The sequence below is a fragment of the Trachurus japonicus genome, chromosome 7, assembly GCF_045865225.1.
Source record: "Trachurus japonicus isolate A0001 chromosome 7, Traja_1.0".
NCBI classification, from domain to species: Eukaryota; Metazoa; Chordata; class Actinopteri; order Carangiformes; family Carangidae; genus Trachurus; species Trachurus japonicus.
The window spans coordinates 25,860,698-25,881,965 of record NC_140913.1 but is presented as its reverse complement, the minus strand read 5'-3'; the positions used below and the strand labels follow the sequence as shown (position 1 = coordinate 25,881,965).

General features: G+C 40.8%; 1 protein-coding gene across 2 annotated transcripts in view; it reads left to right on the top strand.

Moving 5' to 3' along the window:
• LOC146984893 (metabotropic glutamate receptor 4-like) overlaps window positions 1-19,442 on the top strand; it is a 185,625-nt gene extending 166,183 nt beyond the window's left edge. The window contains exons 8-11 of one of the 2 annotated variants that reach the window (XM_085782479.1): window positions 413-1,348; window positions 14,482-14,728; window positions 15,733-15,778; window positions 17,717-19,442. In XM_085782479.1, coding sequence (XP_085638605.1) covers window positions 413-1,348; window positions 14,482-14,728; window positions 15,733-15,770 — 1,221 coding nt within the window. In that variant the 3' untranslated portion in view covers window positions 15,771-15,778; window positions 17,717-19,442. The remainder of the gene's footprint in view (window positions 1-412; window positions 1,349-14,481; window positions 14,729-15,732; window positions 15,779-17,716) is intronic. The other variant, XM_085782478.1, reaches the window with a different exon arrangement.
• Window positions 19,443-21,268: the final 1,826 nt, after the last annotated feature.

The window sequence follows — 21,268 nt, the reverse complement described above, 5'->3', positions numbered from 1 at the left end:
TGACAGACTACTCATCTATGTATTACTCCTCGGGTACTGTAGATGCAGCATTCATTGAAAGTAATTACAGTACAAGGCAATTCACACAATAAAAACAATAAAAAACCTGCTGCTCTAATATAGTGCATTTCCTATTTTTATTCTGAATAAACTAATCTACAAAGATGTGACGGAGCTGTGTCCCATTACAATATTGGGAAAAGTTGTGTTCATGATTTTGCTGTACTGGCCTTTAAATGAGATTTAAGTCCCAGTTGAAAAGTGATTTGTAATTGTCAGTATCAACTTATCAAAATGCATTGATACTAAGTAAATGCACATTATTTACTTTGTTGCAGGCTGTATGTAAAATGGTGAGTTGGAATAAACTGCTAAAACAGATTCTTCTCCTTTCTCATACTTTTCCCTCCAGATCGATGGGATGCAGTGGCCTGGTGGGACACAGGAAGTCCCCTCCTCCATCTGCAGCCAACCATGCCGTGCTGGCCAGCGCAAGAAGACAGTGAAGGGGATCCCGTGTTGTTGGCACTGCGAGAACTGTGACGGCTACCAGTATCAGGCAGACACTTACACCTGCAAGATGTGCCGCTTTGATTTGCGGCCCAATGACAACCACACTGGCTGCGATCCCATTCCCATTGTCAAGCTGGAGTGGAGCTCCCCGTGGGCAGTCATTCCTGTTCTCATCGCCGTCCTGGGCATCATGGCCACGCTGTTTGTGGTCGCCACCTTTGTCCGCTACAATGACACACCCATTGTTAAGGCATCAGGTCGAGAACTGAGCTACGTGCTGCTGACTGGTATTTTCCTGTGTTACGCTACAACATTCCTCATGATCTCCACTCCTGATGTGGTTATATGCTCGCTGCGACGGATTTTCCTGGGCCTGGGTATGAGTATAAGCTACGCAGCTCTGCTCACCAAGACAAATCGGATCTACAGGATTTTTGAGCAGGGCAAGATGTCGGTCAGTGCCCCTCGCTTCATCTCCCCGGCGTCCCAGCTAGTCATCACATTCAGCCTGATATCGCTGCAGCTCCTCGGAGTGTGCATCTGGTTCGGCGTCGACCCGTCACAAGCCATCATTGACTATGAGGACCAGCGTACTGCCAACCCCGACAGGGCCCGTGGCGTTCTGAAATGTGATATATCAGACCTGTCCCTCATCTGTCTGCTGGGTTATAGTATGCTGCTGATGGTCACCTGCACAGTTTACGCCATCAAGACCAGAGGGGTTCCTGAGACGTTCAACGAGGCAAAGCCCATCGGATTCACCATGTACACCACCTGCATCGTGTGGCTCGCCTTCATCCCCATCTTCTTTGGGACCTCACAGTCGGCAGAAAAGGTAAATATTCATTTTGAAATGGGGAGGGATGTATAAAATAACCACCAAAGTTTGCCCCATTCTTACAGTCTATTGTTTTAGCTCTATGCACGGATGCAGAGGCACTCACTAAGCTTTCGCCAACTGTATTTACAATGAGCAACATGGCAGCTAGTCAAATAAATTCATTGTCAGTTTTGCATTTGGAGTTCTTTTACATTTCCTTCACACGTCAAAACCTCACATTTAAAAACACTGTCATGAATTCAGAATCGCCTCAAATCCAGTTGGTTCTTATTTGACAGATGTGTTTTTCATATAATTGGTCAAATTTTGCTCAAGGTTGATGCCTCCTGCTGTGAGACTGACCAACGTGTGATTAGGGCCACGGGCAATCGCACCGGGCACTGGTCCCAACAGCTATGAAATAGCTGCAGGGACCAGTGCCCGGGCGAAGCCCGGGCACTACTGTTATTGTGTGGATTTTTTCCTAGTTAGGGCCGCGGGCAATCGCCCCGGGCACTGGTCCCAACAGCTATGAAATAGCTGCAGGGACCAGTGCCCGGGCGAAGCCCGGGCACTACTGTTATTGTGTGGATTTTTTCCTAGTTAGTGTGACTGCTGAAGCAGTCACACTATTGTTCTTCTGTTTGGCCATTTTCTTCCGCCTTTTTACGGTCTTCTTCTAGTCCTTCATACTTTGTGCTATTTCAACAATTCATATATCAAAACGTGCAGCTTCTTTTGAACTTTATCGGCATTACTTTTCTCTTTTTAACTATTTATACTTTTTCAAATATTTAACTTTTTCTGATTTTTTTCAGCTTTATAATGTGTGTGTATTGCGTCTAACGAGCAGAGCCAGAGTGGTGTCAGAGTGGAGAGAGGCAAAAAAACATTCTAGAGTTTTTCTGGCTAAACTGTCAGCACGGCCACAAATTAAACTCTAGACAAATTATTTTCTCCAGTTTTGTAGCCACACTTGTCTTCTGGCTAAAATTCTGGTCAAAAATGCAAAGAGACTTAGATAATAATTTTAAATATTTTTTAAATGCAGCCAGGGAGCTCTCTGCTCTCATTAAGCTCAATGCATTTTTTTCACATCAGCAGGAGAAGGAGCTCAACTTTGTAACTTGCTGTTAAGTGCTTTTTAATTCATTTGAATTCACCAAAAAATAGTCACAGGTCACAAAAAAGTCCTCTTCTCACTTGGTGTGGCTAATTTATATTAATTTATTTTTGTTTTAAGCATCATTGAAAAATCTCACATTCATCAAAGTCTCAACCTCTCTTCTTGATAACTCCTCTGTAGTGTAGGGGTTAGGGTAACTGCCTGCCAACCCTAAGGTCACTGGTTCGAATCCAAGGGAAGAATTCTTGTTATGTTATGTTGAATTCTGCTCTCCTCCCCCGCCTTCAATTGGTTACAGGTGTTTGTTATCTCCTTGATTACTCGTACCAGTTTGCAGCACATCATCACATTACAATGAATGACAACAGTCTTGAAAGCAGTGTGCTCTCTGTAGCCGAGTGGCAGAGTAAAGGTTTAGTGATCATATGGTCACGGGTTCGATTCCTGCCTCAGTCATTGCACATCATTGCTTGACTTTTGATTCCAATTATTCAGCTGTCATTGGACAGTCTTTGATTCCTCATAGTATAAAGCTCATTGTAACTCAGGTTCTCTGTGGCCATATGGTTAGTGTGTTAGGTGTTGTGCTATTTCAACAATTCATATATCAAAACGTGCAGCTTTTTTTGAACTTTATCGGCGTTACTTTTCTCTTTTTAACTATTTATACTTTTTAAAATATTTAACTTTTTCTGCAAATTAAACTCTAGACAAATTATTTTCTCCAGTTTTGTAGCCACACTTGTCTTCTGGCTAAAATTCTGGTCAAAAATGCAAAGAGACTTAGATAATAATTTTAAATATTTTTTAAATGTAGCCAGGGAGCTCTCTGCTCTCATTCAGCCCAATGCTGAGAATTCTCCACAACTCTGTCTGAAACATGCTTATGTCTGTGCTCTCTGTGGCGAAGTGGCAGAGTAAAGGTTTATTGATCATGAGGTCATGGGTTCGATTCCTTACTTTTTTTTTTAAGCAGAAGCCAGTGATCCTCTTATCAAAGGTTTTCTTTACCCCTCACATACTGTCTCTGTCTGTAGCCTAGTGGTTAGCTTGCTGGTCTGGAGACCTGAAGGTTGCTGGTTCAATTCTTGCCTCAACAACAATTATAGTGAATTATTTTCCCAGTTGTCCTCTGTTGACTTCTGATAACTTGCTTCATGTTGAAACTGCTGCTCTCAGCCTGAAATTCACAGAAATTTTCATTCTAAGTCATTCAAGCTTGACTCTCAAGCTTTCTTGATGTTGACAGTGTGCAGATCATTAACAGACAACAGTCTCTGCAACTGTGTGTGCACCGTGGCCTAGAGGCAGAGTGGAAGTCTAATGACCATGAGGTTGTGGGTTCAATTCCGACCTTGGTCAAACATTTGTATGGTGATCACTGCTTGCACTATTTGCTAATTCTGCAAGAGCGTTCAGTTGCTATCAGCAGTCACACCATTTCCATTCTTGGAAATGCTTTTTCTAGTTATTAGTGTGACTGCTGAAGCAGTCACACTATTGTTCTTCTGTTTGGCCATTTTCTTCCGCCTTTTTACGGTCTTCTTCTAGTCCTTCATACTTTGTGCTATTTCAACAATTCATATATCAAAACGTGCAGCTTTTTTTGAACTTTATCGGCATTACTTTTCTCTTTTTAACTATTTATACTTTTTCAAATATTTAACTTTTTCTGATTTTTTTCAGCTTTATAATGTGTGTGTATTGCGTCTAACGAGCAGAGCCAGAGTGGTGTCAGAGTGGAGAGAGGCAAAAAAACATTCTAGAGTTTTTCTGGCTAAACTGTCAGCACGGCCACAAATTAAACTCTAGACAAATTATTTTCTCCAGTTTTGTAGCCACACTTGTCTTCTGGCTAAAATTCTGGTCAAAAATGCAAAGAGACTTAGATAATAATTTTAAATATTTTTTAAATGCAGCCAGGGAGCTCTCTGCTCTCATTAAGCTCAATGCATTTTTTTCACATCAGCAGGAGAAGGAGCTCAACTTTGTAACTTGCTGTTAAGTGCTTTTTAATTCATTTGAATTCACCAAAAAATAGTCACAGGTCACAAAAAAGTCCTCTTCTCACTTGGTGTGGCTAATTTATATTAATTTATTTTTGTTTTAAGCATCATTGAAAAATCTCACATTCATCAAAGTCTCAACCTCTCTTCATGATAACTCCTCTGTAGTGTAGGGGTTAGGGTAACTGCCTGCCAACCCTAAGGTCACTGGTTTGAATCCAAGGGAAGAATTCTTGTTATGTTATGTTGAATTCTGCTCTCCTCCCCCGCCTTCAATTGGTTACAGGTGTTTGTTATCTCCTTGATTACTCGTACCAGTTTGCAGCACATCATCACATTACAATGAATGACAACAGTCTTGAAAGCAGTGTGCTCTCTGTAGCCGAGTGGCAGAGTAAAGGTTTAGTGATCATATGGTCACGGGTTCGATTCCTGCCTCAGTCATTGCACATCATTGCTTGACTTTTGATTCCAATTATTCAGCTGTCATTGGACAGTCTTTGATTCCTCATAGTATAAAGCTCATTGTAACTCAGGTTCTCTGTGGCCATATGGTTAGTGTGTTAGGTGTTGTGCTATTTCAACAATTCATATATCAAAACGTGCAGCTTTTTTTGAACTTTATCGGCGTTACTTTTCTCTTTTTAACTATTTATACTTTTTAAAATATTTAACTTTTTCTGCAAATTAAACTCTAGACAAATTATTTTCTCCAGTTTTGTAGCCACACTTGTCTTCTGGCTAAAATTCTGGTCAAAAATGCAAAGAGACTTAGATAATAATTTTAAATATTTTTTAAATGTAGCCAGGGAGCTCTCTGCTCTCATTCAGCCCAATGCTGAGAATTCTCCACAACTCTGTCTGAAACATGCTTATGTCTGTGCTCTCTGTGGCGAAGTGGCAGAGTAAAGGTTTATTGATCATGAGGTCATGGGTTCGATTCCTTACTTTTTTTTTTAAGCAGAAGCCAGTGATCCTCTTATCAAAGGTTTTCTTTACCCCTCACATACTGTCTCTGTCTGTAGCCTAGTGGTTAGCTTGCTGGTCTGGAGACCTGAAGGTTGCTGGTTCAATTCTTGCCTCAACAACAATTATAGTGAATTATTTTCCCAGTTGTCCTCTGTTGACTTCTGATAACTTGCTTCATGTTGAAACTGCTGCTCTCAGCCTGAAATTCACAGAAATTTTCATTCTAAGTCATTCAAGCTTGACTCTCAAGCTTTCTTGATGTTGACAGTGTGCAGATCATTAACAGACAACAGTCTCTGCAACTGTGTGTGCACCGTGGCCTAGAGGCAGAGTGGAAGTCTAATGACCATGAGGTTGTGGGTTCAATTCCGACCTTGGTCAAACATTTGTATGGTGATCACTGCTTGCACTATTTGCTAATTCTGCAAGAGCGTTCAGTTGCTATCAGCAGTCACACCATTTCCATTCTTGGAAATGCTTTTTCTAGTTATTAGTGTGACTGCTGAAGCAGTCACACTATTGTTCTTCTGTTTGGCCATTTTCTTCCGCCTTTTTACGGTCTTCTTCTAGTCCTTCATACTTTGTGCTATTTCAACAATTCATATATCAAAACGTGCAGCTTTTTTTGAACTTTATCGGCATTACTTTTCTCTTTTTAACTATTTATACTTTTTCAAATATTTAACTTTTTCTGATTTTTTTCAGCTTTATAATGTGTGTGTATTGCGTCTAACGAGCAGAGCCAGAGTGGTGTCAGAGTGGAGAGAGGCAAAAAAACATTCTAGAGTTTTTCTGGCTAAACTGTCAGCACGGCCACAAATTAAACTCTAGACAAATTATTTTCTCCAGTTTTGTAGCCACACTTGTCTTCTGGCTAAAATTCTGGTCAAAAATGCAAAGAGACTTAGATAATAATTTTAAATATTTTTTAAATGCAGCCAGGGAGCTCTCTGCTCTCATTAAGCTCAATGCATTTTTTTCACATCAGCAGGAGAAGGAGCTCAACTTTGTAACTTGCTGTTAAGTGCTTTTTAATTCATTTGAATTCACCAAAAAATAGTCACAGGTCACAAAAAAGTCCTCTTCTCACTTGGTGTGGCTAATTTATATTAATTTATTTTTGTTTTAAGCATCATTGAAAAATCTCACATTCATCAAAGTCTCAACCTCTCTTCATGATAACTCCTCTGTAGTGTAGGGGTTAGGGTAACTGCCTGCCAACCCTAAGGTCACTGGTTTGAATCCAAGGGAAGAATTCTTGTTATGTTATGTTGAATTCTGCTCTCCTCCCCCGCCTTCAATTGGTTACAGGTGTTTGTTATCTCCTTGATTACTCGTACCAGTTTGCAGCACATCATCACATTACAATGAATGACAACAGTCTTGAAAGCAGTGTGCTCTCTGTAGCCGAGTGGCAGAGTAAAGGTTTAGTGATCATATGGTCACGGGTTCGATTCCTGCCTCAGTCATTGCACATCATTGCTTGACTTTTGATTCCAATTATTCAGCTGTCATTGGACAGTCTTTGATTCCTCATAGTATAAAGCTCATTGTAACTCAGGTTCTCTGTGGCCATATGGTTAGTGTGTTAGGTGTTGTGCTATTTCAACAATTCATATATCAAAACGTGCAGCTTTTTTTGAACTTTATCGGCGTTACTTTTCTCTTTTTAACTATTTATACTTTTTAAAATATTTAACTTTTTCTGCAAATTAAACTCTAGACAAATTATTTTCTCCAGTTTTGTAGCCACACTTGTCTTCTGGCTAAAATTCTGGTCAAAAATGCAAAGAGACTTAGATAATAATTTTAAATATTTTTTAAATGTAGCCGGGAGCTCTCTGCTCTCATTCAGCCCAATGCTGAGAATTCTCCACAACTCTGTCTGAAACATGCTTATGTCTGTGCTCTCTGTGGCGAAGTGGCAGAGTAAAGGTTTATTGATCATGAGGTCATGGGTTCGATTCCTTACTTTTTTTTTTAAGCAGAAGCCAGTGATCCTCTTATCAAAGGTTTTCTTTACCCCTCACATACTGTCTCTGTCTGTAGCCTAGTGGTTAGCTTGCTGGTCTGGAGACCTGAAGGTTGCTGGTTCAATTCTTGCCTCAACAACAATTATAGTGAATTATTTTCCCAGTTGTCCTCTGTTGACTTCTGATAACTTGCTTCATGTTGAAACTGCTGCTCTCAGCCTGAAATTCACAGAAATTTTCATTCTAAGTCATTCAAGCTTGACTCTCAAGCTTTCTTGATGTTGACAGTGTGCAGATCATTAACAGACAACAGTCTCTGCAACTGTGTGTGCACCGTGGCCTAGAGGCAGAGTGGAAGTCTAATGACCATGAGGTTGTGGGTTCAATTCCGACCTTGGTCAAACATTTGTATGGTGATCACTGCTTGCACTATTTGCTAATTCTGCAACAGCGTTCAGTTGCTGTCAGCAGTCACACCATTTCCATTCTTGGAAATGCTTTTTCTAGTTTTTATTATTTTTCATCTTCCGGCCAGATTTCGATTCGCATCTAGTCCTGCAACTCGAAGAGTTGCAGGACATATTATATATCAAAACGTGCGTCTTGATCGGGATCGGTGTGCTATTACTTTTCTCAACAGTTTACGAATTTTTCGCGACGTAGTCGCGAAAAACTGCGCAAAAAATTTGCATGTAAGTCAATGGGACGGGCGAAAAAAAAAGAGCGAAAAAGACCAATCATTGGAGTTTAACAAACGTCTACTGCTCAGGCATACTTTCACCTAGAGACTCCATTTAAACTTTAAACAGTAGACACAAGTCTTGTGTATTGTCGTATTACTCCACGTTTTGATAGGTCATATAGTTTTTGATCAATCCCTGATCAATGACCATGATCATTTTTGGAGAAATTATGAGTTTATAATGGGTGTGTATTGCATGGAATGTTCGTGTCAGAGTGCGTGACATCATCGGTTAGAGTGGGAGAGAGTGAAGAAACATTCTGTATTTTTTCTGGATAAACTGTGACCACGGCCACAATTTACACTCTACAGACATAATTTTTTCAGAATTTGTAAGACAAACTTGTTATCTCTCATGTCATGTGCTCAAAATATCAGAGAGACTTACAGAACTTACAGAATCAGCCTCTGAGTGCGGCCACGTCTGTCTCTGCTCCTCATTGAGTCCAATACAAATATTTTCTGAGAGGAGCAGAACGGCCTGATGTTTTAAAACTGCCAGCGTCGCCAAAATATTTACTGTAGAAACACCAAATCGTACCGAAATTTTCAGTAAGTCCTTAGAGCAACGTTGATCTGTGTTTTGTTCTGATAGGAGTTACCGTTTTGTCATGCTAAGCCTAATTGTGAGACCGGTTTAGAGGCAGAAAATGGCTGTTTTTCTCCACGTTTCTGTCTGTCTCAGCCTGCGGGGGCCCCTATCGCCGTGGTAACCTCTTTGATCCTCAGGCCAGAGCTCGTTAACTTCATAAACAATCCACCTGGCGCTCGTTTAAATGTTTATAAACACAGACACAGCTAAATCAGACTGACACAGGATGCAGCTACTAACTAACTATGTGTCAAGTCAGTCACACACACACACACAGACTCTAGAGCCAGCTTCATGTGATTACAGTTACACACACACACACACACACACACACACACACACACACACAGACTCTAGAGCCAGCTTCATGTGATTACAGTCACACACACACACACACACACACACACACACACACACACACCTTCATGTGATTAAAACACAGTTAACGTGCAACAGAATTTAAACTTAAACCATGATTTAATCTGGTTTTAAAGTTAAACCTTGTTGGTGACACACACACACACACACACACACACACACACACACACACAGGTAACCTAATGTGGTTACAGCTCCTCCATATCAGTGCTTATAGAAAGATGATCATGTGTCTGTCTGATCAGCTCTGTCTTGCGCTTAAGATCGTGGGTTTGATTCCCATGTTGACAGAGATGGCAAAATCGGCAGTAGCCCCGCGGCCCATTCAAAATTTCCCGAGAGGAAATTTTCTAGTTATTATTATTATTTTTCCACTTCCGGCCAGATTTCGATGTGCTACTAGTCCTGCAACTCGAAGAGTTGCAGGACATATTATATATCAAAACGTGCGTCTTGATCGGGATCGCTGTGCTATTACTTTTCTCAACAGTTTACGAATTTTTCGCGACGTAGTCGCGAAAAACTGCGCAAAAATTTTGCATGTAAGTCAATGGGACGGGCGAAAAAAAAAGACCGAAAAAGACCAATCATTGGAGTTTAACAAAAGTCTACTGCTCAGGCATACTTTCACCTAGAGACTCCATTTAAACTTTAAACAGTAGACACAAGTCTTGTGTATTGTCGTATTACTCCACGTTTTGATAGGTCATATAGTTTTTGATCAATCCCTGATCAATGACCATGATCATTTTTGGAGAAATTGTGAGTTTATAATGGGTGTGTATTGCATGGAATGTTCGTGTCAGAGTGCGTGACATCATCGGTTAGAGTGGGAGAGAGTGAAGAAACATTCTGTATTTTTTCTGGATAAATTGCCACCACGGCCACAATTTACACTCTACAGACATAATTTTTTCAGAATTTGTAAGACAAACTTGTTATCTCTCATGTCATGTGCTCAAAATATCAGAGAGACTTACAGAACTTACAGAATCAGCCTCTGAGTGCGGCCACGTCTGTCCCTGCTCCTCATTGAGTCCAATACAAATATTTTCTGAGAGGAGCAGAACGGCCTGATGTTTTAAAACTGCCAGCGTCGCCAAAATATTTACTGTAGAAACACCAAATCGTACCGAAATTTTCAGTAAGTCCTTAGAGCAACATTGATCTGTGTTTTGTTCTGATAGGAGTTACCGTTTTGTCATGCTAAGCCTAATTGTGAGGCCGGTTTAGAGGCAGAAAATGGCTGTTTTTCTCCACGTTTCTGTCTGTCTCAGCCTGCGGCGGCCCCTATCGCCGTGGTAACCTCTTTGATCCTCAGGCCAGAGCTCGTTAACTTCATAAACAATCCACCTGGCGCTCGTTTAAATGTTTATAAACACAGACACAGCTAAATCAGACTGACACAGGATGCAGCTACTAACTAACTATGTGACAAGTCAGTCACACACACACACACAGACTCTAGAGCCAGCTTCATGTGATTACAGTCACACACACACACACACACACACACACACACACACACACACACACACACACACACACAGGTAACCTAATGTGGTTACAGCTCCTCCATATCAGTGCTTATAGAAAGATGATCATGTGTCTGTCTGATCAGCTCTGTCTTGACCTTAAGATCGTGGGTTTGATTCCCATGTTGACAGAGATGGCACAACCCGCAGTAGCTCCCGTGGCCCATTCAAAATTTCCCGAGAGGAAATTTTCTAGTTTGACTTGTTATTTGACTTATAATACAGAAGCTTTTGGAGAATAATAATAATGTCATTTGGTTTATTACATCACAGGGACACTCACTTTAAATTTATTATGCACGTAATTGTTCCCGGTATGATCAAGAAGGTAATACATGCAGTCAGCTGAAGATGATACAGGCTGACAAGATACAAATCATCTGTAACCATGCTGCTGAGGTGCAGGTGGATAAATAAGTGAAAGGAGAAATCACTCAACATAAAAGAGTTTCAACTAAATCTAACTTACAATTTAAACAGTTTGAAGACTTGTTGTGAAGGCCATAAATTACTATTTATTTGCCTAAATTACTATTTATTTGCCATGGACAATGGATAAAAAATAAACTGTAAAAGTATAAACTATTGGGAGACCATCTAAACCTTCTCTTATTTCCCCAGATGGACTCTATCCTGCTCATCAAGTACTGTCTTACATACACACCATCAAATATTAATCAAATTAGTTTAAATTTTAATTACGTTAATATTGCATGTAACTATCCATGAAATGTGCATGTTTTATTGAACTATCATTATTCAATACCTCATCTATTAATAATCAAAAACTTGATATTCTCTGACTAATGATGTAGCTCTTTAAACTGTTACAAAGAAACCATCACTGTGTTCATATCTAGTCACCAGGCCGTCACAGCAGTAAAAGCTGGTGATACAAATTTCAATAACAATGGTACAGTGCAGTTAGTTTACCCAGTAAACCATGACATTGAGCAGTATGCAAAATACCAGCATACTGGATTGAAGTTGTAGTTATATCATTAATAACATATTTGCTTCTTCTCCTACCAAGACATGCAGAAATATCTGCTATTAAAAAGGTCTGTGGGCCTTTTTCACACCACAAACAGTATTTTGACTTGTCACAGTAGGAAAGGCATGTGCTGCTCATTACTAGAATGAATGATTGCTCCAATCTATTCAAGTGTCCCTGTAGGCAACAGTGCGACAGTGAACCAGCATGCACAATACCAGGGAGCTGAAACCAAAGCAGAATTCATTCATTTACACATTTGCTTTTTATCTGCAACATGTTAAAATGTCCCTTGTGAAGAAGGTCAACAGGAAGTGTGAACATACTCCTATAAAAAAACCTTTTGCCAACATATATGGACACGAGGGCTTGGCAGAGCTGTGGGAGTGTTTTCCGTCACATGCTTTGCGTGAAGGTAGGGACAGCTCTGGCAGCTGTCTGGACGTGAGATTTGATGCCTAATGACAAAAAGGAGCAATCCTCCTTCGAAGAAACTTCATAATGGTTCTGCCGACTGAGGTTTCTGTCCTCAGCCCTGTTCCCCTCGCTGTGCAGATGGAGCAGATTGGCAATCATATCGGCGTGTCAGGGAAAATTTATGTCACCGGGGCCGATGGAAGTGGACAAGGGTCTTGGCTCCCCTCGCAGAGTGACTCCACTCTGTACTCCTGAGGGGTAGCAATATTGTTCCGAACTCACCCCAGGCCACATGTAATCTTCTCAGGAGATTACAACACTCCCCCTCTATCCCCCTCTATCACCAGTGAATGCTCATGTGCTGCTTGCAGTATGATCGAATACAATGTCCTATCACTTCCATTTTACACTGACATCTTTTTTTCTAAACTGTCATGGCTTTAGGGGGCTTAATTTGTGCAAGGCTGCTCCATGGTTTTTGTTTTTTATTACATCACCACCATAGTCACTGGATGACAGGTCGTGCTGTTTATTTCATTTGGTATATTTGCTTTGTCACTTGAACTGACTGAATGACCAACAAAAACATTGTCCTGCCTGTATAAAAACACTTAAATAGCTAAAGTGAAGCCGCAAAGAATGCCCTTCTGAAAATACATCATTTGAAATACTACACCTATTATCTTTTGAGGGTAATGCTGACATTTACCTACAGCTCAGACTTTCACAGTGCTGAAAAGGTTTTAGAACAGCATCTTCAAATGAAGAGATAAATGTTGTAAGTTCACATACAAACAACATAATGCCGCACCTCATGTTGGGAAACATCTATAACTGTTGACATGCTGGCATGGACCCTGGCGAGGACCCTGCAGGCTATTCCCATGCCAAACGACTCAGTCATTCTGAGAATGTAATGTCAGACAAAACCTCAGGCAAGTCTCTTTGAAGGATGTCTGCCAGCTGTGTTCCCACTGTACACTCTTTGCCTCATGTTCATCAACTTCAAAACAGCAATTTGCACCCAAGAAGAATAATAATCTGTTGTTCTCTTCTCCCCCCCGTTTTCCTAAATAATGTTTATGTCAGTGGAACATTTAGAAAAAAAAAGATCAAATACAATCCCTGTGAAACAAATCTTTGTTTGTTTGTTTGTTTTAAACTTTGAATGGAAGAAAATGTGTTCCTGCATTATTCTCGTTCTTTAGTCTATGCACAATTACCATATTAATAATTTCAAATTCACGTGTCAGTATCAATAGTCATAGTCAATCCATTATAATTTTGCTGACTCGTCATAATCGTAACATAAACAAATCAGAGACGGACTGTGTATGAGCACTGATATGATTATCATAAATGAAGAATCACTGGCAGGCACTTTTAATATGCTGTAGGATGTCTCCCTCTCTGCTCCATTGTTGTTGCCTGTGGCTATATATCTGCTCCCCAGCTGTGAGTTGCAGCTGTCACTGGCTTCACAGAGTACGCATTCCTTATGCTGTTGCCAGTGGCAGGCCGTCAGGACAAGTGAGGCGAGCAGTGTTTGACCAGTTAAAGCTAGGAATGAAACTAAATATATATAAATTAGAACAATATCGAAATGATAGCGATATATCTCTTTACATCTTGGAACGATGTTCTGTCATCATGGATCTATATTCATCTTGTGATTCACTGCCCTCTTGTGGCCACCGCAGGCTCTTTTCTCTGCAAGCGAGGTTGACCGCCAACCATTGCGTCAATCATTTCTGTCATTTTCATGGGCGTGGCCATGCCCTATTTTGGACATTTGCACACATGTCTTGTTGATAATCCTCAATCTTCGACATGTGACAAGCTACAGCTAGCCACAGTGTGGTCATCAGGGCATGCTGCTAGCTGTTGGTTAAAGCCTCTGGGTAAACACATCTCAAAGCAGATGACACCCATTAGAGAAGCACTATATATCATAAATAAACCAACAGCAAGTGAAAGAGGGCTTGAGAGTGATGAACCTGACACGAGAAAATAATAGAAGGGTGCTGCATGTGCTGTTGGGTGGTGATTATGAGATACTGTGTGCTGTGTAAACTTAAGTGGCTCTACATACTGTAAGGTGGTGAATTTACATGGAAACGTTATCCTCTGCTTTCCACTTAAGCCTTGCAGCATGTTTTTGAAGACCTTTTTGTATCCTCGGTCATCACATGCCCCAGAAACACTCTTCTTCTTTCTGTGGCTTTATTAGAAAATTGGCTCTCACATTCGAAATGGATTTTCCTCGATGGACTACATTCAGAGTGCAGGCACAAACCTCCTCTGCTGTGTGCTCAGCTTAATCTGAGATTCTAAAACTAGAACATCACAACCCATCACCCAGTGTAGCCTCAATAACTTATTCTGTTTTGTCTCCACTTTCTCCTCCATAATACAGATGTATATCCAGACCACAACCCTGACCATCTCCGTAAGCCTCAGTGCGTCTGTCTCTCTGGGAATGCTCTACATGCCTAAGGTCTACGTGGTTCTCTTCCATCCGGAGCAGAACGTACCCAAGCGCAAGCGCAGCCTGAAGGCTGTGGTCACTGCAGCCACCATGTCCAACAAGTTCAACCCCAAAGGTGGCCTGAGGCCCAATGGAGAGGCCAAGTCTGAACTCTGTGAAAGTCTCGAAACACAAGGTTGGTATCACGCCTGATGAAGCAGTAGAGGAGACGGGAAGAGTGTAAAGAGAAAAGCGTCAAACAGGAGCTAATGTTTATGCTGAAGCAATGAGCTGTTTCTGTGTATAATCACAGCAGTTATAGAAAACCTGAAAATAATTAACTCCTTTTAGGTGACATCATAATTGATGGCAGTATTATTTTGCACTTCAGCAGTCTGGGAAATTAGCAAGCATAACATGAGTACATAAGAAATGAGGGTGCTGTTTCAGTGTCAGCTAGCATCCTGTTGTATATGAACAAGAGCTGATGACATAAACAGAAGTGTGTGAGCAAAAAGGACTCATTTCACATTAGCCTCCAGCTAGCAGTGTGCTATTTTTCAAAGGGCTTCATTGACTTGAGAAAGGACATACTAATGTGTGTTGCCTTCAGTTTATTAATATAATATATTACTGTTCTTAAATTGGGTAACATTCACTAATATTTTTACGTTCCACATGAGAGATACAATAAATGTGTTTCAGAAAGGCAGAAAGCAACTTTCCTGTTTTTCAGCAGGATAATCCAGCATTTTGAATACGAGAGAGAAAAATGGTTCAATTCTCTGCAACTCTCACCACATTGGATTTATGAATCAGGAGGTGTGACAGGGTGCCCGCACAATTCTGATTATGAAAGGGACGGAAGAGACGGGTAGCTCAGTGTTGGAAAAGAGGATATTTCAATCACCAAGATAAAGTGTGCCAGATAAAGTGTAGGCAGCCCCTGTGTGGTGGCAGGCTTAAATCCAATCAAGCAACCCCACATGTTCTGATTACTGAAGGTCCTGATTTTATACTCCAACACGCTGAAGAGTGCAGAATGATGTGTATTAGGACTAAAAAGCCAGCACCCACACTTGTATGTATATGCCTTTTTTTCCTGACATGAGGATGGAGTTTTATATATCTCATGTCGATTTCTAGGTGCTGATTCTCACCCTGTGTATCTAACAAATGCTCTTTGTGCTTATGTATCAGACTGTGTTGAGGGAGGGGAGCCCTGTGAGGGACTTTAGACTCTCAGGTAACCAGATTAGACAATGGTTTTTTTCCCCCCTTTTAGTATCTGATCACTTTTTCTGCAGTTAATTTCTTGCTAATGTTCACCACAACCCCCCTCCTGCCCATGCCTGCTGAATCCATGCACAAAAGCACCCCGGCTGCCCCCTGGCTAAAATACAGCACCCCCAAATGACACGAGACAGTAATCACGCCCTCACAAATCCACCCATGACCAACAGACATTAACTTGGATAGACAATATTGGTGTGTGGTGCTGTAAAATGGCCAATCAGCATGGTAAAGCCTGTTAATGTGGGAAGATGACACCACTCTGCCTGAGTGCAGGAGACAAGCGATAGCCATGTGTCCCCTGTAATTTGTTTCCCTGTTGACAAAAGAAGGAATATGTGGTAATGGGACAACAACAACAATAAGAGTGAACAGGAAAAGACAGATGGGTCTGCCAGCTCCAATTCTTTCTGGACCATCTATTCTTTATCTTGGCCTCGCAGCACATAAATATTCAAATAAGGTTCATTTATCAATGCTTCTCTTGGAAGAGATGCTTCGGATGAAATGCCGAGAATACCGCCCCCGTTCACACGGCCAACGAGGCACTGACAAATATACAGAAACGTTTACCATTACACATCTCTCTCTACAGCACTTTTTGCCCTGACTCTGGCTTTCAGCTGTCTTCTGATTGGATTCATCCCCCTCTGACATATTCAATCAGCCAAGGCTGCTGTGGGCAGATTGGCAGATTGGTAGTGTGATTACCTCCACTGAGCATGCTCGCCGAGGACGGTTTTATTTAACAAATGACAAACAGGTACACGCTGACACTTGCACACAGACGTGTGTGTGTGCAGAGGAGCATGATGGCACGCATACACACTGGTTACTGTATGGTGATGACAGCCACATTTGACCAGCGGACTGGGATGGTGCCCTCTGGTCATCTGTCTTATGTGTTTTATTTGCAGCTGATGTAAATTCTATGAAACATGAAAAGCACCAATACGCAACACTGATGACAACGCTCAGGGTGCCAAGTCAGATCACATATTGTCCTAATGGCATTTTACATTAACTACACTTCAAATCAAAACGGTAGCACACTGACTGCTGCATGCTCTGCTTGGTGCACAAGGAAATCTCAGGTCTTTGCATGTGGTTAAAGACTTGCATTTGAATGATGATTATTGCATTTTATACCAATGTTGTGATCTGCTTGGTGACTCCGTAGTGAAATTATTTATATGATATAATGAGCTGTGAGGAAAACATCATGATAGAGTTTTCCCTGATTTCATAAATACTGTAATAGCAGGTACTTAAAATGCCATGATCACAGCCAATTATTCAAATCAACAGATATTGTATTAATGGTACATTGTTAACATATCAACATTAATTTGTAGTTTTTGTTTGTTTGTTTTTTGTCAACGTAATAAATTAGTCAATCAGCATAAGATGAATCGGCACATAATCACATACTGTCTCTGATGATTTGGGGATAAATACTTCCGTTTGATATTATTGCAGATTAAATATCTTGGTTCGGACAAAAGCTCTTGAGCTTTTTTTCTCTGTTTTTTTATATTTGACAGATCTGAACTGACTAATTAGTGATGGATTTGATTACTTTTTGCAGGTTTTTTTGTTTGTTTGTTCAACATTGCTATAACTGTTTGTTCTGAATCTCAGTCACATTCATACAGTCCTCAACATCACAAATGAGACATTTAAGTTTCAATTCCATACGACCGAGAAGGTATGAATAGTTTCTCCATTATATCCTGCTATTATAATTGGTTCCACCTGCGCTTGACTGAAGTCACCCATAAATAGAGCTTCCCATCAATTTAGATTACAAGATGTGCTCTGAAGGATTTCCGTTTCAGGCCTGCATTTTAACCCCTTTCCTCCTCCTCTCTCTCACACCTTCCCCTTGCAGTTCTGGCCTCCAAGCAGACATACATAAGCTACAGTAACCACGCCATCTAAGACGGAGACGAGCCAGGGGGAAGCAGAGCAAGGAACTGCTTTGAGGAGAAATCACCTGATTCTGGGGGAAATTACTGGGGGGAAATACTCGAGGACTTCAAAGCTGCTACAGCAGAGAGGACTGGGGTGGAAAGATGGGAATCTGTCACTCCATAAAAGAGAAAGGATGTCATATATATTTTTTTCTTTTTAGAGAGAATCAGGTAAAGGCTTGAACGCCAAATTTATGAGAAATTACTAGATTTGCAGATGCGAGTTGGAAGATGTCATGGAGATTGGACAGCTAATTTCCTCTTCCCACCCTTTTCTGAGACACAATGTGAGCGTTGAGCAGTGACGTGTCCAGATGCAGGCTGGAGCGAACCACCTGGAGCCGACAGTATGTTTTCCTTCTGAAGTGTATAGCACACAATGTCAGTTCTCTCTGAGGCTGAACCGTTTGTTTCATTTCAAGAAAAACAGGGGGGGGGGAGTGTTCTGTTTTATGCTCTAGTCACATGCAGTGGACAAGATGAAGCAGTATAAAAATATAGTAATTATTTTTGGTTACTGGTATTATTGGAGTTGAAAGCTGCAGTACTCTTCAAACTGTACATGCCTTACTACAGTACATTCAGTATTCCTACATGAACTAACCATTACGGAAACACCTGAAAATAAAAGCAGTGGGTCATCCCAGATTTTTTAAATAAATGTTTCATAATATTGATGATGATGACTCCATCATCTTTGGCAAACCTAGTGTACAGTCCCAGAGCATGCTTGTGGGAGCATCACGTGTACTGTGCTGTGTTGTCAACGTCTATGGAATGCAACATTTGTCATGGTCGTCATTCACAGTGGAGACGTCCTTTTGGACCATTACCCGCTGGGTTACCCTCTGCTGAATAAAGAATAATTTATAACACAAAAGGAGCCAAACCTTTATGGTTTACACCACACTCCATAAATGTCAGCCAGGACTTGGAGACTTGACGATGCATACTTTAAACATCCCAGATTTATTGGCCCTTATTTATCATGCTCTTGTTAAAGCCTTCTCAAAGTCAAGCAGTCGGATTGAAGTTGCTGCATTTGTTTAACTTCCATTACATCCAACAGGGAGGACGCAGTTGTTGACAAAAACACAATCATTCAAGGGTGTTTACATATTATTCTGTGTTTGCTGTGTTTGTGTGTTTAGAGATAATAAACCTCCTTAAATTATATTCTGCCAGGACGTACAGTGCTTGATGAAAAGCTAAACTTTTAAGTAATAACAACACACCAGTCAGTTGTAAAAGCAAATGTATAATTTTTAAAGCTTAATGCTAAAGATTATGATAAATAACAAGGGACACAACCCCCCTGTGATTTGTGGTGGGTGCACAGATTACCTTTTCACAGATTGCTTTTTCTCTCTTGCAACATGAATATCGAGTCTGCAGTATAAATAAACGATGAGAGTTTTAATAGTATTTTGGGCACAAAATTAGGTTCCACTCAGCATGAAGACCCATTTGGAGAAATTAAGTTCCATCAAAGAGCCAAAATGTTCAGAAAGATAATTATGTGGATGGTACATACTAAAGCACATTGCATTTCCTCCTTAGGAATGTTTTCCCTTTTGACTGACTCAGTGTTATGTTGCATTGAAATGTTCTTTACAGTCCTTGGGAACAGGATTTTGCTAATTGACACGTTCTCCTATGAGAAAAAAAAAGGAGGCACTGTATGATTTTCAAAAAAACAACATTAACACATCTCTTTTTAAAGCACTGAATACACAATATGGACAAGACATAGGGGGAAGAGAGACCTAAACAAAAAAGCCAGAGGTATTTGGGACTGCGTTGTGCTTCGTGAATCCGTCCCTTTTCCAAACAGCATTGTCTCTTCATTAAAGAGACGCTGCCGCCTGAATGTTACGTTCACTGAGCTTTGTTAATAGGACTGTCATCGTCATCAGTTCACACAATGTCATGTTTTCTTCAGTGGGCTCTCTGCTCCGCTGTCTGCTCTGTGAGTGTGTGTGAAGGAGCTGAGCTCTCAGTCAAGCACCACAGAAAGAGAAAAGATGCTGTAACACCATAAACATATCTTGTAATCTGATAGGTGCTCTCTCAGATTTTTTCAATAACCAATAGAAAACGCTCCTGTTCCTCACAAATTTAGACCTAATTTGGGACTGGCTAAGTAACTGACAACACGGTGCTGTTGTGAGTAGCTCCAAGTTCTGATTAACTTCATATTCACATAGCTTAGCATCTAGTAAATAACAGATGTGTTACCTTACAAACAGCAAAACAAAGCTCAAAGTTCAGTGAATATTAACTGTCAGGTGGTCGGATGGACAGCACCAACAGGATACAGATGTTGTCCAAGCAGGCAGTCGTTTGCCATCCTGTTGATGTGCCAGTGGCGTCCCAGGTTTCTGTCTGAGTAGGGCAGGACGATATAGAAAAAATAAGTATTGATAAAAAAAAAATCATACTGATCGATATCGATTTATTGAATTATTGATAATTATAGTGCGGCCCTAGCCATTTTATGCTATTGCTTAAAGCTTCAGTTGGTAACAATTATTCAGTCATATTTGCTGGAACTGTCACTATATTCTGATGGTCAGACATTAAATGAGTAATTTAGGACAAAATCCAACTCCTCTGGCTCCACCTACAGCCTGTAATCGTATTTGCCAAAATCCACCGCGCCCGACGATTCTCCACCAGTCAGGTAGAGGGAGCAGGAGGAGCAGCAGCCAATCGCCGCTCCTACACGTCGTGCTATGGATACGGTACATCTTCTGTGGGTGCGTTTATGGCTACTTTGTGTGTGTCTGTGTGTGTGTGGGGCGCTTGGCAGAGGCAAAGACGGTTTATAAACTCTTTGGCAGAGGTTCATAAAGGGACCTGACGGAGTATTGTCTTGAAATTTCCGACCAAGTCGCGGAGTTTACTTTCACTTTCGTCAACTTACCAACTGGAGCTTTAATGAGCTACTTTTAAAAAAGAACACACAAACACTAAATTCAAGTTCAACTCCTTATTCAACCACTTTTTCACCATAACTGAAAGCTGTAAAAAAAAAAAAAAAAGAAGAAGAAATCAACTTAAGTGACCTGATTGGCGTCAGTAAATATTGTCAAATGTAAAGAATAGACTAAATGGATCTGACATCAGAAAATCTGATAAATAAATATTTAAATAATCTCTTGATGAAAATAAAGAAATAAATAGAATGGCTTCTTTTGGTGGGAACAGCACACTACCAATTTTAGGTAGTTCAGAAACTGGTAGGACTAGGCTACCATGTAAACAAACGCCACTCAACAAAAACAAAAACAAACTGTAGGAAAAATGAACTCACCCTGGTTCAGCCTAGCATCAGTATGGGCTTTACAATGCATCAGCTGTTTGGATCAGCGGTGTGTGGAAGAGGCGGAGTGATACAGCGCAGCGCGGAGCCTGCCTATGTGGAAAAGTGCTGAGTGAGTTGGTTAGTAGTTAACCCTCCGACCAGC